Raw genomic sequence first — 23066 nt, 5'->3', positions numbered from 1 at the left:
ATGTGCTCTCTCTCTCTCCCTCCCCAATTCTTGAACCAGATCATTATTTATTACTTGTTAAGGGTGTAGCTAGCTGTTATTTCTGCGTTTTTCAATTGAAAACAAATATAGGTTAGGGCAATCATGGATCACTAAACTAAAAAAGTCCTTGTGGATACGATTATATTATTTTCATAATTTAATCAGTTCAAAAAATAAATAAATAAAAAACCCTTCATTTGTCAGTTAATTAAGTTTTTATTTGAATCTTAAACTTTTTTTTTTTTTTTTTGGGTACAAATCTGAGGTTAAACTTTCCTTGAAGGCTTGAAGCAATAAATGGATAAGAATTTGTGTTAAATTCAAGGGACTTGCTTTGGTGAAATACTGAATTGACTTGGACCGATTACTATTAGCATTTTCCGTTACTTTGTGATTTTTATGAAGATTCGTAGTTGGCATGCTAGCTACGTGTTCTACACGGTACTCTTTGTCAGTCATTAAATTGGACTTCTGATACACTTTTTCTCTATGTTTTAAAATGACTTTCTTAATAAACGTCAGTCTTAAAGCGTATCTTTGGGTTTCGTATCTGTTTTAAGTCACACGGTTCTTAACTTCTATTGAAGTAGCCAAAAGAGAACTTTATTCTTTTCTTCAGGTAAATAAAAGAACTTTGGTTCATCTTTGAGAATGTACAACATCCTCTTGTAATTAAGAAAATTATTACTCTCCATAAGGTACATATTTATTTCCTTAATTCAATATTGTCGGTGCAATATTATTATTGGATGTCATCCCCAACCCATTCTGTTACCATCATTCCAACTGTTGATACCAAATATAGGTCATGAATGTTAATTCGGTGCTTTTCCATGCGTTGGTGCCGTATATGTGGTTCATGAGCGTCAATTTGGTGCCTTTCTATGCGTTGGTATCATGTATGGATCATAAGCGTTACTTAGGTGCCTTTCATAGCTCTACGTGAGGCTTAAGGACCACTATTTGGAAGGCAAAATGCCAATTCAACATTCTGTCTGAGAGGAACATTTTCGTTTAGTCAGCAAGTCGTGATCTTTTCCTAGCCAACTAATTGTGATGCCCAAGATTTGTCTGATTTTGGGTGTATTTGACATGTGAGAGCTGATGTTGAATTGTGGTGTTCACTTGATTGATTTAGACTATATAAACAATTATGATGAGTCTTAATTAATTGAAACTTCACTAATTCTTTTTTTAAGGTATAACGCAAATGTGTCAGCTTGTGTTAAATCTTACTGTTGGCTTTTTTAGACAAATGAGAGATCTTCAATGTTTATACCCAAAACTCACTTCCTCTAATATCTCGAGCCCCACACCAATGCTCTCTTCTCTTCAAATGGAATCTTCTTCCTTTATCTTGTCAGTTCTTTTCCAGTTGATTATTCATTGTTGCATTCCAGCTTTTTGCAAAGGTTTCCTTAGTCTTCTTGGCATGCAAAAAGGGTCAGTCGTCTTCAGATCATGCTGCAAATGAGTACTCCTGATACTCATCAGCCTCCAAACAATTATGTGGAGTTTCATTAAGACTTGACTGCCCTTTTAGAGAATAGCACAAAAATCACTAGTGATCTTCCACAAATCTTGACAAATGGTACCTAAAACAATCTGACAATGACAAGTGGTTGAGAGGAAGAAAAATGAGAGTAGACAAAGAAAGGGAATCCTATCTAATATGTATGAGTGGACCATATGTTACCTTTCTAAAAAGGAACTTTTTGCTCAAGAGCTAAGCTACTGGAGTTCTGCACTACTAGTTTAGCTGGTCCTTTCTCAAATAATAATAATAATAATAATAATAAAAATAATAATAATGATGCAGTCTATGGGCTTGCCAAACGAGTTCTATTGTACTTCATTTCTTTATAAGAGTAATAGAAATGATGAGACTGTGAGTACAAGACCTTACCATAAAAAATAAAATGCTTTAAAAAAATTATCTAGACATTTAAGATATGAAATCATACTAGAGATAATGAAGTTATAAAGAATGTCATGAACTAAAACATGAATCAGACAATGTTTGAACTTTGAATAGGCGTTCCCAAAAAAGTGGTTACTCCACAGTTTGGTTTGACTTCATAATTTCAGTGGACAAGCCAATTAATGCCAACAAAAGTGGGAGTGGGTTTGGGGAGTCATATCATCCAAACAATAATAATAACAATAAATATACTCACAAAAAGGATTCAAAAAAAAAAAAAAAAATACTAGCAATAAATATACTGTTTCAAGTTTAAATTTTTTTAACAGAAGAGAACACATTGTCCTTCTCGAAAAAAAAAAAAAATTAAAGAGAGAGAGAACACATAGAACTTATAAGTAACTCTAAAATATATTGTAAGGACACAGTTTGAGACGACCCATAATAATGTTGGATTCGCATGTAAAAAGGTCCAAACAATATCATTTATAGAGCGTGGGTTTGAAAGGCTAGGTCTCGGTCACAAGACGGGGGTTTTCCGTGGTGTTCGTACATAATTAAATCGTGATTGCCATAGGAGTTTTTCTCCTGGAGGCGGGCTGGGAGGCTCTGGTTTTTGGCCATTTTTCCCAGCCTCTGCTCTGGTTTGCTTACTTTTCCTTTTATACTAGCCTATGTTCCTTATTCTTCGTCCACGTGTAGGATCGACTTTTCCAAGACTGATACTTGTCTCATCAACCCATATCCAGAGTAGTTGGGGGTGGTTGTAAAAGTTAGAGAGTATGGCTCTGTCAGGTGCAGAGTATTGAATGGCAGTAAGAGCAGCTTTTCCTGGTCGTTATACTTTCCAGCGTACCCTTCTCTATTGACCTAGATATTTTAGATTTTTTCCAAACTGTTCTTATACCGTTTTTGCCCTTCCTTCTAGTGAGACCTCGGATATGCTGAGGACAGAATCATCCTCGACTAAGTCTCAAGACTATTTGGACTTTTATTACCTATCCTCGGCTATAACCTTCCTCGGCTCGGGCCTTGGACTCCAATGTAAAAATGGGCCAGAGCCACAAATTATTGGACCTCACATATATATATATATATATATATATATATATATATAAGGATTATACTAACGAGTGTCCTTAGAGCATTAGTTAACAATCCAGTTAAAGTAAGTTTTTATGAGGAAAGAAAAAAAACAATTAATGTTTTGATAATTTTTTTTTCATTTTTTATAAAATTAATATCAAAATTTTCCTAAAATAGATTATTAATGAGTGCCTTTAAACATTAAACAACATGGATTCCATACAAAGTTTCAAACTGACTATAAACAATAGAGATTTCCTAATTAACAGCTGTATATTATATATAGATGTCAGAGAGGAAAAAAAAGTTTACATAGCTGGCAGAAGAATTATTAATAGTGACTGATTTGAGTGAAAACAAAAGCCCTCAAAACTCAAAAGTTTCAGCTATCTTGATCTATTAGAGTAAGACTGGATGACTTTTTGCCTATGTCAAAACAGTGCTGCAGACTTCAATGGTTTTTATAAGGAATCGACAAAGTTTTCTTAAGGGCTTGGAACTGTTTTGACCATAGCTCAAAAAAAGAAAGATAAGAAAAAGAATGGGAGACCATTTGGTATAGCATTTTAAGTAACATTTTTCAGTTTTTAAACAACGTTACAATTATTTCTATACTTTTTCACTCACATATATTTCTAAAAAAATACAAATAATATTACTAGAAGAACGTTACAAAACGGTCCTGGGTTTCTAATAGCCAGTATAATAGTAGTAGCATTACAGAAGGGTGGGGGTGGGGGGTAATTATGTAGTGTAGAATCTCTAGCCCATATTTAAGGCCCCAAAATGTTGTCTTGAACTTGGGCTTGTTGCTCTTGTTCTTTGTGATCTCAATGAATTGTACATTGGGCTTAGCGACCTATTTGTAATCCTTGCCACCCTTAAAACTTTTAGGCCCGAATAGTAGTGAATTAATATTTCATTGGTTTCAATTTATTTTTATTCAATTTTGTCAGAGTTCATTGGAAATCTTGAACTGTCTTCGAAACTCTGATGGACTGTCTTAGTAAAATCTTGGTAGATATTACTGATGTGAGATAGGTTTTTTTTTTTTTTTTTTGATGGGCTGATGTGAGATAGTTGGGTTGTTTGTATATGCATGGTCTGATCCTCATGATCCTACAAGAAAAGATCTTGGTTTTGCTAATATATGATTCTAAAAATAAAAAACTTTTTCTGATTTAAATCTAACTTGTTGTCATTTGTCAAATGTCAAGTCATGAGGGAATGTGAATGGCTCTAATGTCACATACGAGTGAGGATTAGCCACAAGCTTACCAAATGAGGGTTCTTTTAAAGACAGGAAATGATGGACCATTTTCTAACTTATAAGTTAACATTACGTCAAGATTATGGTCGTGAAAATTTCCAATTTGATTACCAAAAAAAGAAAAAGAAAAATTCCAATTTAAAGTTTTACACAACCAACGTAACAAATATAAGAAGCTTTACTTGACACTTAGTTTTCGAATTTTGATACATACAAATTATAATAATAAGCTTATAGAAAGTTTTTTTTCCCCTCCCTTGAAATTCACAAAGTAATTATCTTCTGAAAAATAAAATTCAGAAAAAATTTGATTACAAACTTAGTTGTAACCTAAGAACACAACTGTTAAAAAAAAAAATTAACATTACTATATATTTTGAAAATCGTTAAATTACATGTTCTTTACACTCTTAATACACATGCCAAATTTTATGCCAATCAGATGTTATTTATTATATGATTCATAAACTTATTTTTTATACATAATTTTAAATTATAAAAATTTACAATTTAAACAATTAATTGATAACGTAGCTTTTAATTTTTTATCTTATAAAAATTTTACAAACATAAATAATATAAGAAAAAATATATAATTTAACAGGGAATTTGTGAAAAAAAAAAAAGAAGTAATTTGTAACCAAACTTTGTTTATAAAATCCTCCGATTTTCACTGGTCACTAAATGCTAATCTCTTGATGTACAAAAATTCAAAGATGCCAATCCATACGCTTGGCTCCAATCTCTTAATGATAGTCACGGTTGAGTCGAGTCACTGAGTGGGCCCAATTTCCTCAAGAGGCACGTACCATTCCACATGATCATAAGAAATCACCATCACTAACACAGCCAACTGCCAATGCTAAGAACAAAGGACGATTGTCATTTAACATTTGATAAGCCCCCACTACTTTTTAAAAATTATGACGTCACAGATGACATAAGCTGCTAGTCTTTGCGGTCCAAATTGTGTCTAAGTTCACTGTATGTATATAAATTATAAAAGTTACCTATCTCCTCCCCATATATTATTAATTATTTTTCAAAAATTTACAATTTTTTTTCACTAATTCCAAAGTTCTCTCTCTTTATATAAGATATTCCTATATATTTACCGCTTAATAAGTATCCGATGTAATAGTTAACACAATTCAATCCATACAATACGACGCTTAACACAATTCAATACAATATCAAATCAACATAATTACATAAAAATGAGTCGAACTTATTAAAAAAAAATCTCATTTTCTTTTTAATATAAACCAAGATGCCTAGCTAGGTAGCTAAACAATATTTTAATAATAAACGTGAATCATATTTGAATAATCAAATATAAAACAGTAAGGTCCTATTTAGTGAGCAAGTGTAATTTATTTTTATTACTATTTATAGGTTCCACCATACTTTTTGATACTATTTATAGATTTTATTATATTATTTCAGTTAACTTTTACTTTTATTTACAATATTTTTAATAAAAAATTTTCAACTATAACAAAATAAATGAATTTCTAACAAACCCTAAGGAATCAAATTCCATCCACGAGGTTGTTTACCAAAGAAAGAGAAAACGACCAAAAACACACACAAAAAAGTTTGCTAGCATAAGTATTGAAGTCTTAGGTATGAGTGGAAACGCAATAGGTTATCTCATACATCAGAAAGTCGACAATAATAATAGCACAATAATATCTCAGATGAAATATATGCAAAATGTTGAAAGGTAAGTAAAGAATGAGGGGTAGAAGAAAAGACACAAAGTTGTGGGGTACACCCTAGACCCCAAAAACCAACAGTACTCTCCCAATCAGAGAAATCAACGTGGCAGCAACCATCCAATAATGATGATAAAAAGATTTTCATCCGACGGTCAAATCAGCTAAAAATAACAATCAGCAAGAAAAGGCAAGCAATTAAAAGACGTTACCACCAGAATATATTTAGCCATAAGAGATTGCTTTCATTTCCGTATATAGCTATTTTACAAAGATCAGGGTAGAGGGGATAGAGTTTTTTTGGTTCAGAGAAACATGGTACTTGGTGTAAAGGCTATTCCTTTCACGTTTGTGGCACACGTGCTGGCAATTTTGGGTCTGGTTTTAGTGTTGGTTTGGACCTTAGATTTCAGAGGTGGTTTCGCATGGGAAGCTCCCAACAAGAGCCTCATCTTCAATGTAAGTTTTTCTAACTCTAACTCTATCTTTCTCTCTCTTTTTGCTTCTTGGGTTGGTGGTTTTTGTTAGATTTCTTGAAGGGTTTTTAAATTTGTATCATGTATATACATATATACACTTGTTATGATTTCCAGTACTAGGTTTTGTTTGGTTGTAATTTGTGGGGTTTTGTAGAATTGTAGAAGCTCTCTCTCCCTCTCTCTCTCTATCTCTCTTTCTCTCTTCTGGGTTCTGTAATTTTCGTTTGGTTTTTGGGTGTTTTCCTGTGAGGTTGAGTCGGTTGACCATGTCTATCAAAGTTTGTGTTTGTTTCACTGTTTGTTTTGATTTTTGTATGTGTGTGTGTGGCTTGGGAAATGAAGAAATCTTGTGTTTCTTGGTTTCTCTGGACATTAACAAGTTTAGTGTTAAATTTGATTTTTTGATCTTTTTATTGTTAATGAATACTGTCTTAATATTTTACTTTTACTTTTAAGTTATGGTTTAATGGGTGACCTAGGTATTATTCCTCATGTTTATTGGCATTTGGAATTTTTCTTGATCCTCTCTCACTTTGAATATGGTATTGGATGCCACTCCAATTGGCTTGGACTGTTTCAAACTTTTTTAATCATATATATATATATATATATATATATAGTTTAATATCAGTAACAAAATGCACAGGACAGCTAAGCCAAGCACTATTTTTTGTTTTTTTGGGTCTTAATGTCAATTATTTGAAATTTGGCTAGCTTCTAGTAAAGCGGTTCACACTTAAACCAAGAGTGATAGGTTGATTCTTAATCAACAATACCAACTCTTTTAGATAATAAAATATTAGTACGAACTTGATGAAATGAAAAGACTTTCTTTCTTGATTAGCAAAAAAAAAAAAAAAAAAGACTTTCTTTCTTGAACTAGGGTTATATTTTCTAATAAATGGAAAATTACTTGTTGCCATTGTAACATTTACCTATAGCCTAAACCAGTTAAAATCCCAAGCTGTTTGTTTGGTAGTAGTGATAGTTTTTTTGAGAAACTGGTAGTAGTGATAGGTAGTTGCCTAGTTTGGTAGCACGTACCTACCCATCAAATAAAACCTACCTTTCTAATTGTCTCTTTTTTCTTTTCTTTTTTTCGGAAGAATTAATAATTTTTATTTGAATAAAATGAGTATCACTATCATACGGCTCCACAAAATTATTAAATATCTTAACTCTAGTACAAGTAAAATTTACCTAAAAAGGTAAAATTTACCTAAAACATTTGATATTATTTTTTAAATAAATAGTAATTTATAAAAGTACCCATGTGAGGGTCATTATTATTATATTATATATATTTACGACATAAAAAAATTATATAATATTTAGACTTTAAGGGTTTTTTTTTTGGTTTTGTTTTTTTTGTTTTCCCTTCTGTGTGTATGTTAGGAAATTAATGTAGCTAGGACACATAGCAACCTACCCATATTGGAATCAAAATAATTAATGAGGTTTCGAATTCCTTCTTCACATGAGCTGTGAGTCTTGTGCTTATCCCATTATCTATTTTAGGGTGATTCTGAACACTCATGTGCTGTAACATGCGTGTGGTGCCAAATGAATGTTTATTATAGACTTATAGTTATAGCTAGACGTGTATTCGTGATATTCTTTGGGAGTTTTAAAAAATTATTTTGGCTTTTTTTATTTTATTATTTTATTAATTCACATACCAATACTTTGCATAATTTCATATCCTCCAGAAATTTTGTAGCCGAAAATTTTTATGTTCTTCTCGGTCTATAAATTCTTATATTTTTTCGATGGACTGAAAATCATGCACAATCATCATATTGGTGGTAAATCACAATCAATTACCATAAATATGCATATCATTTCCTTCCAGCTAAACAAATACTAAATAAGAAAGGAAAATATTGGGTAAAGTATCACTTATGTTAGAGTGCAAAACAGATTCCCAAATTTGAGTTGTCCTGGTCTCTCGTAAACACATACATACATTTATACATTTTGAGCATATTAAAGAAAAAAAAAAATATATATATATATATATATTTATATATATAAATAAAAACATGTTAAACGCCATAATGGTTAAAATTAAGTATCTTTTCCACATGTCGAATTATTTGATCTTCACGTGATATATATATATATATATATATATATATAGGCAAGAGTTAGGTACAGTATTTAGGTGTTATTCCTTAGGTTCTCCTCTTAAAATTCAGCCATGTGAATTTTTTTTCATGGGATGAAAGTATATTTTTTAGTTAAGTAGCGACATGCCTGAATCTTAAAAGAGAAATCTAAGGAACAACACTTAAAATACTGTACCTAAGTTTTGTCTATATATATATATATATGTAAGATATATTTGCTAAATCATCGGTTATTTCTGTAAAAAATTTGTGGTTGATCAACTAAAACTTTAATTTTATGCAAAGTATACCTTTTTGCTTGACTTGATTTTTTATGTACGTTTGCAATTTCTATCATGCAAAAAAAGCCTCACATGTCCATTAATTTCTCTCTACAGCTACATCCTTTTTTGATGTTGGTAGGCTTCATTATCATAGGGGGTGAAGGTAATTTACAAATCATTCTATATAGAATAAGGTTACTTTCTAAGATTCTCCTACATGCATGGTAATTAATTTGCCATTAATTAAAATGCAGCCATTATTAGTTACAAGTCACTTCCTTTGAGGAAAGACGTGAAGAAGTTGATACATATGGTGCTTCATGCCATTGCTCTAGCACTTGGTATTTTGGGAATTTACACTGCATTCAAGTATCATAATGAGAGCGAGATTGCCAATCTCTACAGCTTGCATTCCTGGCTTGGAATTGGGATTATTGTTCTCTATGGTATTCAGGTAAAACTACTTGCACGGGATAAATAAATAAATAAATAAATATATATATATATATATATATATATATATAGGACAAACCTTAGGAACTAAAGTGGCAATTACACTTTTATTCTATCATCCATATGCTATGCTGTAGTAAAAATATTGTAGGACAAAGTTTACATATATTAATTTATAAAATATTGTTAGAAAATTTTTATGAAAAAAACTAATAATTTTTTTTAAAGCTTTTTATATTTTTTACAAAAATGATATCAAAACTTTTCAAAAATAATTTATTAACAATTTTTGTAAGGACATCCGTTAATAAGACACAATATTGTAAAGCTTCTTAGCTTCTTGCTTAGATTTTATTTTTGGTAAATTACATTTTTGGTCACTAAAATTAAGTGTTGGTTTGATTTTGATCCTTTAAATTTAAAAAATTTGGGTTTCAAATGGAATTTAAAAAAGAGAACAATTTGATCAATTCATATATATTTTTTGTTTATGTGACTAATGGGAGACTAAGACACCCCCATTTTTTAGGGACCAAATTGAGCAAACCACATATTTGAAGGACCAAAATCAAACCAACTCCATATTTGAAGGATCAAAATCGAACTATCCTAATTTCAGGAACTAAATTATTCCATTTTTGAAATTTGAAGAACTAAATCTAAAGTTTCTAATATTGAAGAACCAAAATCAAAATTATCCTCAATTTTAAGACCAAAAGTATGATTTACCGATTTTCTTTTCTGAGAGGAAAAGAGAAAAGATACTTGTTGGAATGTTATACACATGTTGTACCTAAAAGGCAAAGAAACGTGCTTGGGCTTCGAATGTAGGGTCCAGTCTTTAACTTTAATCACAAGGTCATGTTTTAAGCAAGGCCCATCACAAACTTTGTTGTTAATTGAAGCTCAGTTAAGTGGGCTCACCTGTCCTAATTGTAACACCCAGCATAATAATTCAAGTAAAAACTCATACAAATAGAGATGTGTTTAATGTAAATTTCATTAATTTTCTTCATGAAAACCAGCCTAACAACATTGAGAAAATAAATTTGCAGTGGTTATATGGGTTCCTGGTCTTCTTCTACCCTGGAGGGACTATTGGGCTTAGGAGCGACTCTGTTCCTTGGCATGTGGTATTTGGACTTACTGTGTTCACATTGGCTGTGGGCAATGCTGCAATAGGATTCTTAGAGAAACTTACTTTCCTTGAAAATACAGGGCTTGCAAAGTATGGCTCAGAGGCCTTACTTGTCAACTTCACTGCTGTTATTACAATATTATTTGGAGCCTTTGTTATATTATCTGTTCTTTCTCAGTCTCCAGCAGAAGATGATGAAAATAGCTACTCTGCTATCTAATAAGATGTTTTTATATATTCCTTATTAAAAAAACCTTATCAAAAAAAGATGTTTTTATATATTTGATGTATGGATTATTTTCCAGTGACTGGATATTGTATGGAACAAGGATGTTTGGTATCTGTATTTTCTGGACATAAAGATTGTGACATTTACCTATAAATTATTGTAGTTTATCCACTTATGGATTTTGTAATTAAGGATCGATTTAACAAATTAAATTAGAGTTTAATGACAACGGATCAATTAAGTGATTGATGACTACTTTCAATGGATGATCAAAAGGTCTATGGTAGCACAACAAAAATGACTTTTTAGCAAGAAAAATAATGAGGTCATTTCCAATTTGAAGACAGAAAATCAAGTTCATTAAAGACTTGTTGGCATTGCATCAAATCAACTTAAATATAAATGTATGAACAATATAATTTGATCTTTCTAGGGTATTATACAATAGCAATTAATTAAGTACAACATCTTTCTTTAACAGTTTATTATCTTTCTCAAAAAGTTGTCAACAGATAATGGCTACCACAATTCACTAATCAAATCACGTGGTTTGGGATCAAAGTGAAAGGTCGAAATAGAACAGGTAACAGCTTTCTTCACCACTCATAGATCTTTCAAGCATTTATGGAGAGGCCTGGTCTATATGGAGTAGGAAATGCTAACGGATGCTCTTAGGGTAATAGTTGACAATCCATTTAAAAAAAGTTTTTATGGAAAAGGAAAAAAAAAAAAATTAATATTTTGACAACTTTTTTCATTTCCCATAAAAGTAGTGTCAAAATTTTTCTAAATGGATTGTTAATAATTGTGCTAAGGACACTCGTTAGCATGACTCATAGAGTAATGCTAAGATCACAAAATATTTTACAACGTTTTTACAAATTGTTGATGTAGGCAATTCTAATTGGTTCTCATTTGGGACTATTACTAATATCACTTTTTTACTTACCAAGGTAATAACCACTCATCACATCAGCAATTTATAAAAAATATTGTAAAATAGTTTATAATTCTAGCATTTTCCATTTACATTTATCACTGACAAAAAAATATATACCTTAAATACTTTGACCATTTAGGAACGGACTAAATAATCAACATTTCTTTTGTAATTGACCAAAATCGAATCAACAATTGCCTAGCTAGTCCCCGTGCGTGCCTGAAATTAGTTCTAAAAGATAATCAACATAGAATATGTTGATGCAGTTAATTGTAGGGTTAGGCTAAACAATGAGCACTTGTGCAATAAACAACATAATTAAAATGATATCAATCAAGTGCCGACCAAGACCTTTTTGATGCTTAAGTCAGAGAATAACAATTTTTTCAATAAATTAAAAGAATTCGAGAGTAAATTGAAACTTTGGTGGCGTATTGTTAGGAAATTTTGGGTTAATATATATATACACAAACACACATATGTTCACAATATTTTCACAACAAATATTAGGTAGCATTGTCCCACCATTCCTTAAAAGTTACCATGGCTTTTAAGTGGAGTTGTGATGTACCTTTGTGTTAGAACTTCTTTCCCTCTCCCCTATGTGTGTGTGTTTGTTTCTAAAAAAAAAAAAAATCTTAGGTAGCAAGTTATTACAGGATGTAATTTCAGTAGTGGATTCAAATTAAAAGCCTGAAATAACTTGTTACTTAAAATTTGCTATAAAAATGTCGTGAAAATGTTGTGGATGTAACACTTTTTTATATAGTAAATGTTATTTTAGCTGGGCTAATGGGAATGCTTTTAGGCAAGAATTTACGAATTGGCAATTAATTAACTTATTGTCTTTCCCTGACATGGCTAAACTGAACTTTGAGTCCGAGATGACCTACCAATTCTACTTGCATCAGATTAGATTAAACCATAATATTCGGTGAAGTTATAATTATGACAAAATAAGTGTTAAATTTTCTTTATGATTTTTTTAATGGGTGGTCACTTTGAGAAACTGATGTGGATAAATTAATACCAAATTCCTGGTTCTCTTATACAAGAAGGATATTGCTATGACCTTAATAGCTGGAGAGAGAAGAAAAACTTACGCCAATTTTGAACATCTTCAAGTTTTATATTTCAATCTCTGAAATTTTAGATTAAAAGAAAAATTAGAGGTGTTTTAGGTTTTAGTAAACATGATGGTATTGGAGCATTGTAGTACAAATATGAGGCTAAATCTTAAAACAATTTTACTAGTTCCTTGAAGTCAATTTTGGGTGTGTTATGTGTGTGAGACTGGCATAGTCATATAGGATGTGTAAATGTAGGTTTCTATTATATCTCTTTTATTTTTGGGCCCATAATATGATGAACCAATATTTTTATTAATACTAGTGAAAGTCTCATGCGTTGCATGGCTTTAGTTATGAATTTTCTGTATATATATATATATATATATATATAAATAATAACTAAAAGAGTTATTATTACATAATTTTAGAATTTTTGTTTCTAACTAAATGAATGATTCTTATTACATAAAATGCATAATTTTGTATATTTGTCTTTATATATAATATCTCTAATTAAAATGATCAATAAAAAATTTTATAATTTTTTTTATAATTCCTTATTTATTAATGAATAGGGTGATTTGAACTCAAGCAATTAAATCTTTTCTGATACTTGCATAAATAAGGTTATCCTAAAATAATTAATTCAAATTTAAGATTAAAAAATCAATTATATTTGTACACCTAAAATAAATTTCATTTTTAATTCTTATTTTGATATTTAAATCATTTGTTTTAGTGTTGATTTTATTCAAATGGTTAACACCCTAACTTATACAACTTGAGTAATGTCTCTAAGGCTGCGTTTGAATCGGCTTCAAACCAATTCCAGAAATCAATTTCCGGAAAATGCGTGCGTTTGGCTGTCACGGAAAACATTATTTTTCGGAAAATGATTTCCTGTTGACCGAAATTTTCAGTTTGACCACAGAAATGAATTTCTGCTTTCATTTTCACTTCAATGGATTTCCGAAAAAAGAGAGAGAGCGTGCGTGCGAGAGGAGAAAACCAGTCCGAGCTCCAGTCCGCGCCGATCTCCAGTCCGAGCTCCAGTCCACACGCGCGGACCAGTCCGACGACGGCGATCGACGCTTCGCGAGATCGCGTCGGATCAAGATCGCGATCGACGGCGCGATCTCGTGAAGCGTTGTTCGCGAGATCGCGCCGTCGATCGCGATCTCGCCTTCGCGAGATCGCACCGGATCGAGATCGCAATCGACGGCGCGATCTCGCGAAGCGTCGACCGCGAGATCGCGAACGCGAGATCGCACCGTCGCGAGACCGCGACGTTGATCGCGATCTCGCGACGGCGAGACCGCGATTTTTCTAGGTTGTGGCTTGTGTGTTTTCTGGTTTGTGTTTTCCTCCTTCTTTTCCAAACACTAGAAAATATTTTCCGGAAAATTTTTTGAAATACAACCAAACACACAAAAATATTTTCCTTTTCCGGAAATTAGCATTTCCGGAAAATATGTATTTTCTGGAAAACGTTTTACGGCAACCAAACACAGCCTAATTATATTGTGTTTTAACCTTTAATAACACATATATTAATATTACACATGAAAAAAAAAATATATATATATATATATAATAATAATTAAAACATTTGAAAACAAAATAAGCTAAAATCCCAATTCATTAATGACAAACAATCCAAATTTTTGAACATTTTAAAAAAATGAAAATAAAGTTAAGTAAAGATAGACTTACATAGAAATTTGGACCGATGGATCTAATTTAGCCAAATATTATGAATGGTCTAAAATGATATAGGAGGAATTTTAAATTGAATTTAGTTTGACTTTTGAAGAAATATAGTCATGAAAAATTTCATAGGAACCTTAAATTTAATGATCTAAAATGAAAATAAAATTAAGTAAAGATAGACTTACATAGAAATTTGGACCAATAGATTTAATTTAGCCAAATATTATGAATGGTCTAAAATGATATAGGAGGAATTTTAAATTGAATTTAGTTTGACTTTTGAAGAAATATAGTCATGAAAAAGTTCATAGGAACCTTAAATTTAATGATCTAAAAGGATATTGGAGGAATTCCGCATACTAAGAAATTAGCACAAAGCACAGACATAATTTTAAAATATAAAAATAGATAAATATTGATAAAGTCTTAACAATGAATAAGAAAAAGTAACTTGGAATCAGATTGCACTACAGCATATGAAAGACATGTTTTGAACCAAGTTTGTTCATAGTGATAGTCAATTGAAAAAATCAAAATACTTACAAACTAAATACATAGAACAACCAAAACCTAATACACACAAAATAATTCAAAAGTTGAGAATTTAAAAAATATACCTAAGAGAAACCAAGAATTTAAATAGGGGTCCATTGTTTTGCTTCTTTATAGAAGACTTCCTTTGACATAATATCTGTAAGGACACAATTCTTTGGCGGCCCAATAAGGATGTTGGGCTCGCGCATGAAAGATCCCTCACAATATGATTTGTAGAGAGTGGGCTTGAAAAGCTAGCCGTTGGTCACGGGGCGATGCCCGGTCTTGGTTTTAGAGGAATTCGTGTAGAAAAAGGATTTGGGCTTGAACATCTAAGCCCTACGGCGTCGCATCCTATGGGATGGGCCTCCTCGGACTTGATCCGAGGACCATTAGGGTCTTATCCCGGTTACCCGACGATGGGTTTTTTCTGTAATCTCAGGTGCTGTTGAGATGTTCTCACCCAGATCGTCTCCCTTTTTTGGATGTGGGATGGGAGTCCCCCTTTTAGGTTTACTTACTTTTTCTTTTATACTAACTTACGTCCGATGTCCTTCGTCCACGTGTAGGGCCAACCTTTATTAGACCGATATTTGTCCCATCAGTCTAATCCCAGAATTGTGGGGGATGGTTGATAAAGCTGAAGAATACAGCTCTGTTAGGTGCAGAGCCTTATCTGGGAAGGGTAGTGTAGGGATAATTCTCCCAAGATATTTTAGATCTCCTTCCATATTTATTCCTTTATTATTATTTTTTTTACCCCTACCCTCAACGGGGCTTTGGGTCTGCCGAGGACGAAACTGTGCTCGGCTGCATCTCCGGGCCATTACTTTTTTCGGCTTGGGCCTTTAGACTTCCCACGAGCAAGTGGGCCTAGCCCATAAATTATTGGGCCCCACAATAGCCCCTCAAAACCCTACCGTCCAACATCCTGATTGGAATGGGGGGTTTTGGTAATACCAGGCCCTTATTGTGACTCACTTAATTCAGCCTTTGACTGACGCTGGCGGCTCTTCATCTACCCAAGAAGTGTACCGGTCTACAAGGTGCTCCTCTTAATTTCTTCATGATGCGTTTAGGCCGTTTGGTTATCCGAAGCGCGTCTTTAATATCTTCCCTTCACGAGACTTCCCAGATTCGACAGTTATTGATGGCGTGGGGGAACGGAGCGGGTGTATTCTTGTCTGCAGACTTCCTCGGGGATCTGAACACATTAAGTATTCCCCTCTTCGTCCCCTATATAAAGAGGAGAAACAAGAATCGTTTCTCCCACAGATGAATCCCTTTAAGATTTGAAAACCCTTAAATTCCTTCCGGAGTTTACTTTTACTTTCCGGTTATTCCTTAGCCTGAAATACACTCGCCATAGCAGTAAGCGATGAAAAAACCATTCCCTTCCCAGAAACGCCCTGTCTTAACGAAGCTCGAAATGGCTCGGTCAGGGCAAGGATGGCGGAGACTTAAGATTTGTCCCCCCTTCCTTTCAGCCAAAATCCGAAGCAGGGACTCATCACGTCAAACTTTCGGCGTGACTGAGTCGAGAATTCCCATCATCGTAACCAACCGCTCTCTTACGAGCATACCTAATATGGCTCCAGTGTGTTAGGAGTCAGGAACGAGGCAGGGACTAAGTGTCTCTGCTTCTTCCTCTCTTTGTTCACTGGTGGCCCTCTCCGCTTCCCTTTCTTAGTCTTCCCAGCACCAGATCCATTCTGGTGCTTTCTCTTCTCCCTCTTTTGCTCCTTTTCTTTCTTTTCATCTCTTCTCTCTTCTTCTCCTCCTTCTTTACTCATGTCCTCCATCTTCCTCATTCATCTCCTCCATCTTCTTCATTGATTTCTTCCTTACTATTTCCTTCTCCTTCATCTTTTTCCAAAGAAGGCTTTTATCGCAATATGAGCAGTATTGAGGCAGAGATTGGAGAGACTTTGAAGACGAGTTTAAAAGACGCCTGACTGTTTACTTATCTGTACTACGGATGTTATCGTTGCTTAGGCAGTTCACATTTTGTATAGGCTTGTTTGAGCCCCCTTTTGTACGTTGTAATAAATTTTCGTATTAATAAAAATTGTTGTTATTTTATTTCGCATGTTCCGTCTCTATGCTCTCTTTCTTTTTTAAATTTGCAAACGCTGTTCGGCACAATAATATAGCATTTGAATCGATGACAAATAAGGCCAAAATACTCGCTGATAAAAAGATGTCACCATAACTTTAACAGAGTTGCTTGACATAGCAATGCGTACCTGTGAATAACGATACTTGCCCGAAACAATGCTGGGATTAGAACTGGATGCTCTATGCGGTATAGGAAGTAATCATTCAAAGACATATCATCCGCCAAAACGAACAGCCCCCTTAGGCTACCGAATAGTGGAGTGTCCCACCATCATCATAACACCTTTATCGGCCTTAACATTTTACAGTATTTGAGCCGGAGACTTTCCCATCCGAGCAGTTGGTTACCCCATAGGCTTGAGTCCGAGGACCATGCAAGGCCTTGGTTTTGTACAAAACTTGTGGATTTTCTTTTTATGTACTTGGTTTCCCCATAGGCTTGAGTCCGAGGACCATACAAGGCCTTGGTTCTGTCCAAAACTTGTAAAATTTCTTTTATGTACTTGGTTTCCCCATAGGCTTGAGTCCGAGGACCATACAAGGCCTTGGTTCTGTCCAAAACTTGTAAAATTTCTTTTATGTACTTGGTTTCCCCATAGGCTTGAGTCCGAGGACCATGCAGGGCCTTGGTTCTGTCCAAAACTTGTAAAATTTCTTTTATGTACTTGGTTTCCCCATAGGCTTGAGTCCGAGGACCATGCAGGGCCTTGGTTCTGTCCAAAACTTGTAAAATTTCTTTTATGTACTTGGTTTCCCTATAGGCTTGAGTCTGAGGACCATACAAGGCCTTGGTTCTGTCCAAAACTTGTAAAATTTCTTTTATGTACTTGGTTTCCCCATAGGCTTGAGTCCGAGGACCATGCAGGGCCTTGGTTCTGTCCAAAACTTGTAAAATTTCTTTTATGTACTTGGTTTCCCCATAGGCTTGAGTCCGAGGACCATACAAGGCCTTGGTTCTGTCCAAAACTTGTAAAATTTCTTTTATGTACTTGGTTTCCCCATAGGCTTGAGTCCGAGGACCATACAAGGCCTTAGTTCTGTCCCTGGGCCCATATGCTGAACGGGCCTGGGCCGCGAATTTACTGGGCCCACAAATTAAGAGGCATTTCCGTAGTCTTTGATCACGCGGTACTTTTTGGCATCCCAGTATTCGAAGTGCGCCTTCTCGAGACTCCTTTAACCTCAGGGTTGCAGACGACGTTGGAAATCGAGCCAGAGACATTTTGTCTGTAGCGTTCCTTGGGACGCTGCGTGAATTAAATGCCACCAGTTTACTTCTGGGTATAAATGGGATAGGGGATCACTTCACTTGCACATGAATTCTCCTGTTCCATTCAGAACCATATTTCTTCCATATCCGCGATCCCTCTTTCTAGTGCCACTGCCTCAAAGCAAGATGCTTGGGGCGTGGATGGGAATGGAAGGTCTCCGCACGCTTCAGAGGCACCGAATCCTCAAGGTGATATGGTATGGACAAGGATGGCACAGATTCAAGCCAGTCCTCCGTTTTGACAGGAGGAAGATGGTATTCCTCCCTCTTTTAGTCAAAATCCGAAGCAGGTTCTGGTCATGCCAGATTTTTGGTATGTCAGAAGAAGGAATTTCCGCCATCAGCGTCGTCTGCCTTGTAGAAGGAATTTCCGCCATCAGCGTCGTCTGCCTTGTAGCAGGCAAATTTTTGCGGGGGCTCCCCAACTTCCGGCTCCCTGCACCTTTTCTGTAGATGGTGTTAGCCTGAGGTCAGGTTCCCTGCACCTTTTCTTCTCCGGTGCAGGCCCCAAGTTGAGTTCTTTGACTGCCTGAGTTATGGGCATGTAGAAGCGTCGAGGAATAGTTTCCTTAGACGACATCTTGGAACAGTAGCCAACCTCTCATCTGCGCCTTTTTTCTTCGGCTTTTCTTCGTTCTATTGCATCTTTTTCTCTTTTCACTTGCATAGTTAGTTGTAATGTAAGCTTGTTTTAGCTTTTCACTATACACTGTACTGTTCCTTTGTCTTAATAAAAGATAAGTTTATTTCTTTATACATACTTTTCTTCTCTTCAACAACTACTTTGCGCATGAATATTAAATGTAAGCTTGCCCTTAATAATATTCCGGGCAGAAAAATGCCTTAACGCAGATTCCTACCAGTTTAAACTCACAAATATTATCAAGTATAACAAGGGTAAGCCTTAATAAATTAAACTCTTCGAACTAACCAGGATAACCGCTGAGTGCTGCGTGATGCATGCTAGACCAATGTCCGAGAGGGTGGCCGAGTAGTGAGGGACTTTGATTGTGTTTTTGGGTAATATATTGCACTATATCACATCAATCCCTTTGGTGTTGGGGATCCGAGGGTAGACTGGGGGATCCGTGCAGTTTTAGGGATCAACCCAACCGTTAACGGGGAGTTCTCCTCGGATGGATTCCAATATTCAGGTGACAGTTTCTCTTTTATGTACTTGGTTTCCCCATAGGCTTAAGTCCGAGGACCATGCAAGGCCTTGGTTCTGTCCAAAACTTGTAAGATTTATTTTTTGTACTTGGTTTCCCTATAGGCTTGAGTCCGAGGACCATGCAAGGCCTTGGTTCTGTCCAAAACTTGTAAGGTTTATTTTTTGTACTTGGTTTCCCCATAGGCTTGAGTCCGAGGACCATGCAAGGCCTTAGTTCTGTCCAAAACTTGTAAGGTTTATTTTTTTGCACTTGGTTTCCCCATAGGCTTGAGTCCGAGGACCATGCAAGGCCTTGGTTTTGTCCAAAACTTGTAAGGTTTATTTTTTGTACTTGGTTTCCCCATAGGCTTGAGTCCGAGGACCATGCAAGGCCTTGGTTCTGTCCAAAACTTGTAAGGTTTATTTTTTGTACTTGGTTTCCCCATAGGCTTGAGTCCGAGGACCATGCAAGGCCTTGGTTCTGTCCAAAACTTGTAAGGTTTATATATTTTTTTGGTTTATTTTTCGACAATAAGCCCCTATACCAGGGCGGAAATAGGTGGCTTGAGGCCGGAAGCCCCTAGAGATGCCCACGCCCTTGGCACTGCAAGGCGTAGCCCCTAACAGAAGTTTATGCCGGAGCAGCAACTGTATGTCGCAAGAGACGGAAGAAACCCCAAGAATTTCTGCTTGCTAGAGAGTTGACTCCAACGCCACCTTTGCCAACGCGCAAGCTTTTCCCACAGACGGCGCCAATTGTAAGGACACAATTCTTTGGCGGCCCAATAAGGATGTTGGGCTCGCGCATGAAAGATCCCTCACAATATGATTTGTAGAGAGTGGGCTTGAAAAGCTAGCTGTTGGTCACGGGGCGATGCCCGGTCTTGGTTTTAGAGGAATTCGTGTAGAAAAAGGATTTGGGCTTGAACATCTAAGCCCTACGGCGTCGCATCCTATGGGATGGGCCTCCTCGGACTTGATCCGAGGACCATTATGGTCTTATCCCGGTTACCCGACGATGGGTTTTTTCTGTAATCTCAGGTGCTGTTGAGATGTTCTCACCCAGATCGTCTCCCTTTTTTGGATGTGGGATGGGGGTCCCCCTTCTAGGTTTACTTACTTTTTCTTTTATACTAGCTTACGTCCGCTGTCCTTCGTCCACGTGTAGGGCCAACCTTTATTAGACCGATATTTGTCCCATCAGTCTAATCCCAGAATTGTGGGGGATGGTTGATAAAGTTGAAGAATACAGCTTTGTTAGGTGCAGAGCCTTATCTGGGAAGGGTAGTGTAGGGATAATTCTCCCAAGATATTTTAGATCTCCTTCCATATTTATTCCTTTATTATTATTTTTTTTACCCCTACCCTCAACGGGGCTTTGGGTCTGCCGAGGACGAAACTGTGCTCGGCTGCATCTCCGGGCCATTACTTTTTTCGGCTTGGGCCTTTAGACTTCCCACGAGCAAGTGGGCCTGGCCCATAAATTATTGGGCCCCACAATATCCATATATGAAAATTTAGAAACAAATAACAATAAGTAAGATGAATTTATTTTAAAAAAATATTATATACAAATACATATGCGTAAGTAGCAATTTGAAAAAAAAAAAAAACAAAAACAAAAACATGGGGTGTAAGAAGGATTCTATGGAAAGACCATTGGTGAATATAAATATTCTTGAAGTTATGATCAGGTTTTAAGTTAATTAAACTATTGTTAATTTGAGGAAATATATTCTAACAATTAATAAAAATGTAATTTAATAATTAATGAGAGTTGAGAGTAGTTGTTTATTAGAAGAAAAAATTGAGAGAGAGAGAGAGAGAGAGGATCATATAAATTTATCAACTCCTATGAATCTGTACAACATGCATATCCTTCAAATACAAATACATATGAGATAAATTGCAATTTGAAAAAAATAATAAACAAAAACATGGGGTGCAAGAGAGATTCTATAGAAAGACCATTGGTGAATATATATAAATTTTGAAAATTTGATGATAGATTTTTAGTTGGAGTAGGATTTAAATTTCTGGAACTTAGATGTTTGTTGCATGTTTTGTTAAAACACTTATTGTTACTTTATCTAAATAAATTAATAAGAAAAAATAAGTTGTTGTCTCTATCAACTAAAACTTAGATGTATGTTGCATGTTTTATTAAAACACTTTGTAGGGTCTCGATTTATAGTCCAAGCCCAAAACATATGGGATATTGGCTCAATGAGCCCAATACAATAAATTTGTAAAGGGTGGGTTGGAGAACTATGCCCTAATGAATTGAACAATGGCTAGTACTGAATTGAATGGCAATCAAACACAAATAAGAGATTTTGATAGACTTTTAGTCCGAGGAGGTCAACCTTGTATAAGTTAATCACAGATGGATACAAAAATAATTTAGATTGCTACAGTACTCTCTCTCTATTTTTTCCCACTTTCTCATGGAGGGTCTTTCACATTATATAGCTCCCTTTGGGTCATCTTGATCTTACATTTGTTGATCATCTGAGCCCCTACTTGAGTACCCGTCCCATCAGACACCTTCTCTGGTTTTCTGTAAGTGGTGGCCAAGACAGCACTGTCCAGAGGTCTTCTCCACATAAATGCGGTCAGAAAAATAGCTGCAGTACATTTAATGCGGTGATAGCAATTTTCCCTTAGATATTTTTGGGTTTCCTTCTTTCTAGTATGTTCATAAGGCACGTTCCTATCATGAGAGCTTCTTAGAGGGTCACTCTAATTGCCGGAATACATACTTGAGCTGCATTCATCATATCTGAGGAGGAGTTCTTCCTCGAATCACCCTCCACTCGTCCCCTACTTATGAGACTTTAACTGGGAACTTCTAGTAACTGTTTGTTCCTCCTCAGACCTATCAATATTCTCGGACAAAGCCCAAGGCCCAATATATGATCTTGGGCCTTTATCCCAACACACTTATCGTTACTTTATTTATTTATTTTAAATGATAAGAACAAATTAGTTGTTATCTCTATTAACTAAAACTTAGATGTATGTTGCATGTTTTATTAAAACACTTATTGTTATTTTATCTAAAATGCATGTTGCATGTTTTGTTAAAATATTTATTGTTATTTTATCTAAAGAAATTGATAAGAAAAATTAGTCGTTTTCTCTATCAACTGAAACTTAGATGTATGTTGCATGTTTTGTTAAAACACTTATTGTTACTTTATCTAAAATATATATTAATAAGAACAAATAAATCGTTGTCTCTATCAACTGAAACTTAGATGCATGTTGCATGTTTTGTTAAAACATTTATTGTTACTTTATCTAAAGAAATCGATAAGAGCAAATAAGTTGTTGTCTCTATCAACTAAAACTTAGATGCATGTTTCATGTTTTGATAAAAAAACTTATTGTTATTTTATCTAAGGAATCTAATAAGAACAAATAAGTTATTGTCTTTATCTAAAAAACTGCTTTTATCCAAAATATTGTTGTAATTTGGTGAAATTGCTGCAATTTAGTGAAGTCATTTGACACAACCATGACTTTTAAACCTAATTTTTGTTATATAGTATATGATATGATATA

At 34.7% G+C, this 23066-nt stretch overlaps 1 protein-coding gene across 1 annotated transcript; it reads left to right on the top strand.

The window, feature by feature from the left end:
- Positions 1–6016: 6016 nt before the first annotated feature.
- LOC115973246 (transmembrane ascorbate ferrireductase 1-like) lies at positions 6017–10894 on the top strand. The gene is made up of 4 exons (XM_031093501.1): positions 6017–6475; positions 9002–9050; positions 9142–9341; positions 10396–10894. Exons 1-4 carry the CDS (start codon positions 6332–6334, stop codon positions 10696–10698), a joined length of 696 nt encoding a protein of 231 aa, XP_030949361.1. The 5' UTR covers positions 6017–6331; the 3' UTR covers positions 10699–10894.
- The last annotated feature ends 12172 nt before the right edge of the window (positions 10895–23066 follow it).

The sequence above is a fragment of the Quercus lobata genome, unplaced genomic scaffold (genome assembly GCF_001633185.2).
Source record: "Quercus lobata isolate SW786 unplaced genomic scaffold, ValleyOak3.0 Primary Assembly Scq3eQI_1873, whole genome shotgun sequence".
NCBI lineage: Eukaryota > Viridiplantae > Streptophyta > Magnoliopsida > Fagales > Fagaceae > Quercus > Quercus lobata.
This window is presented reverse-complemented; position numbering and strand designations above follow the sequence as displayed.

Coding starts and splice junctions, on each gene's coding strand:
- LOC115973246 (XM_031093501.1), top strand. CDS start 6,332: ATGGTACTTGGTGTAAAGGCTATTCCTTTCACGTTTGTGGCACACGTG. Junction 6,476..9,001: donor ACAAGAGCCTCATCTTCAAT/GTAAGTTTTTCT, acceptor TTCTCTCTACAG/CTACATCCTTTTTTGATGTT. Junction 9,342..10,395: donor TTGTTCTCTATGGTATTCAG/GTAAAACTACTT, acceptor ATAAATTTGCAG/TGGTTATATGGGTTCCTGGT.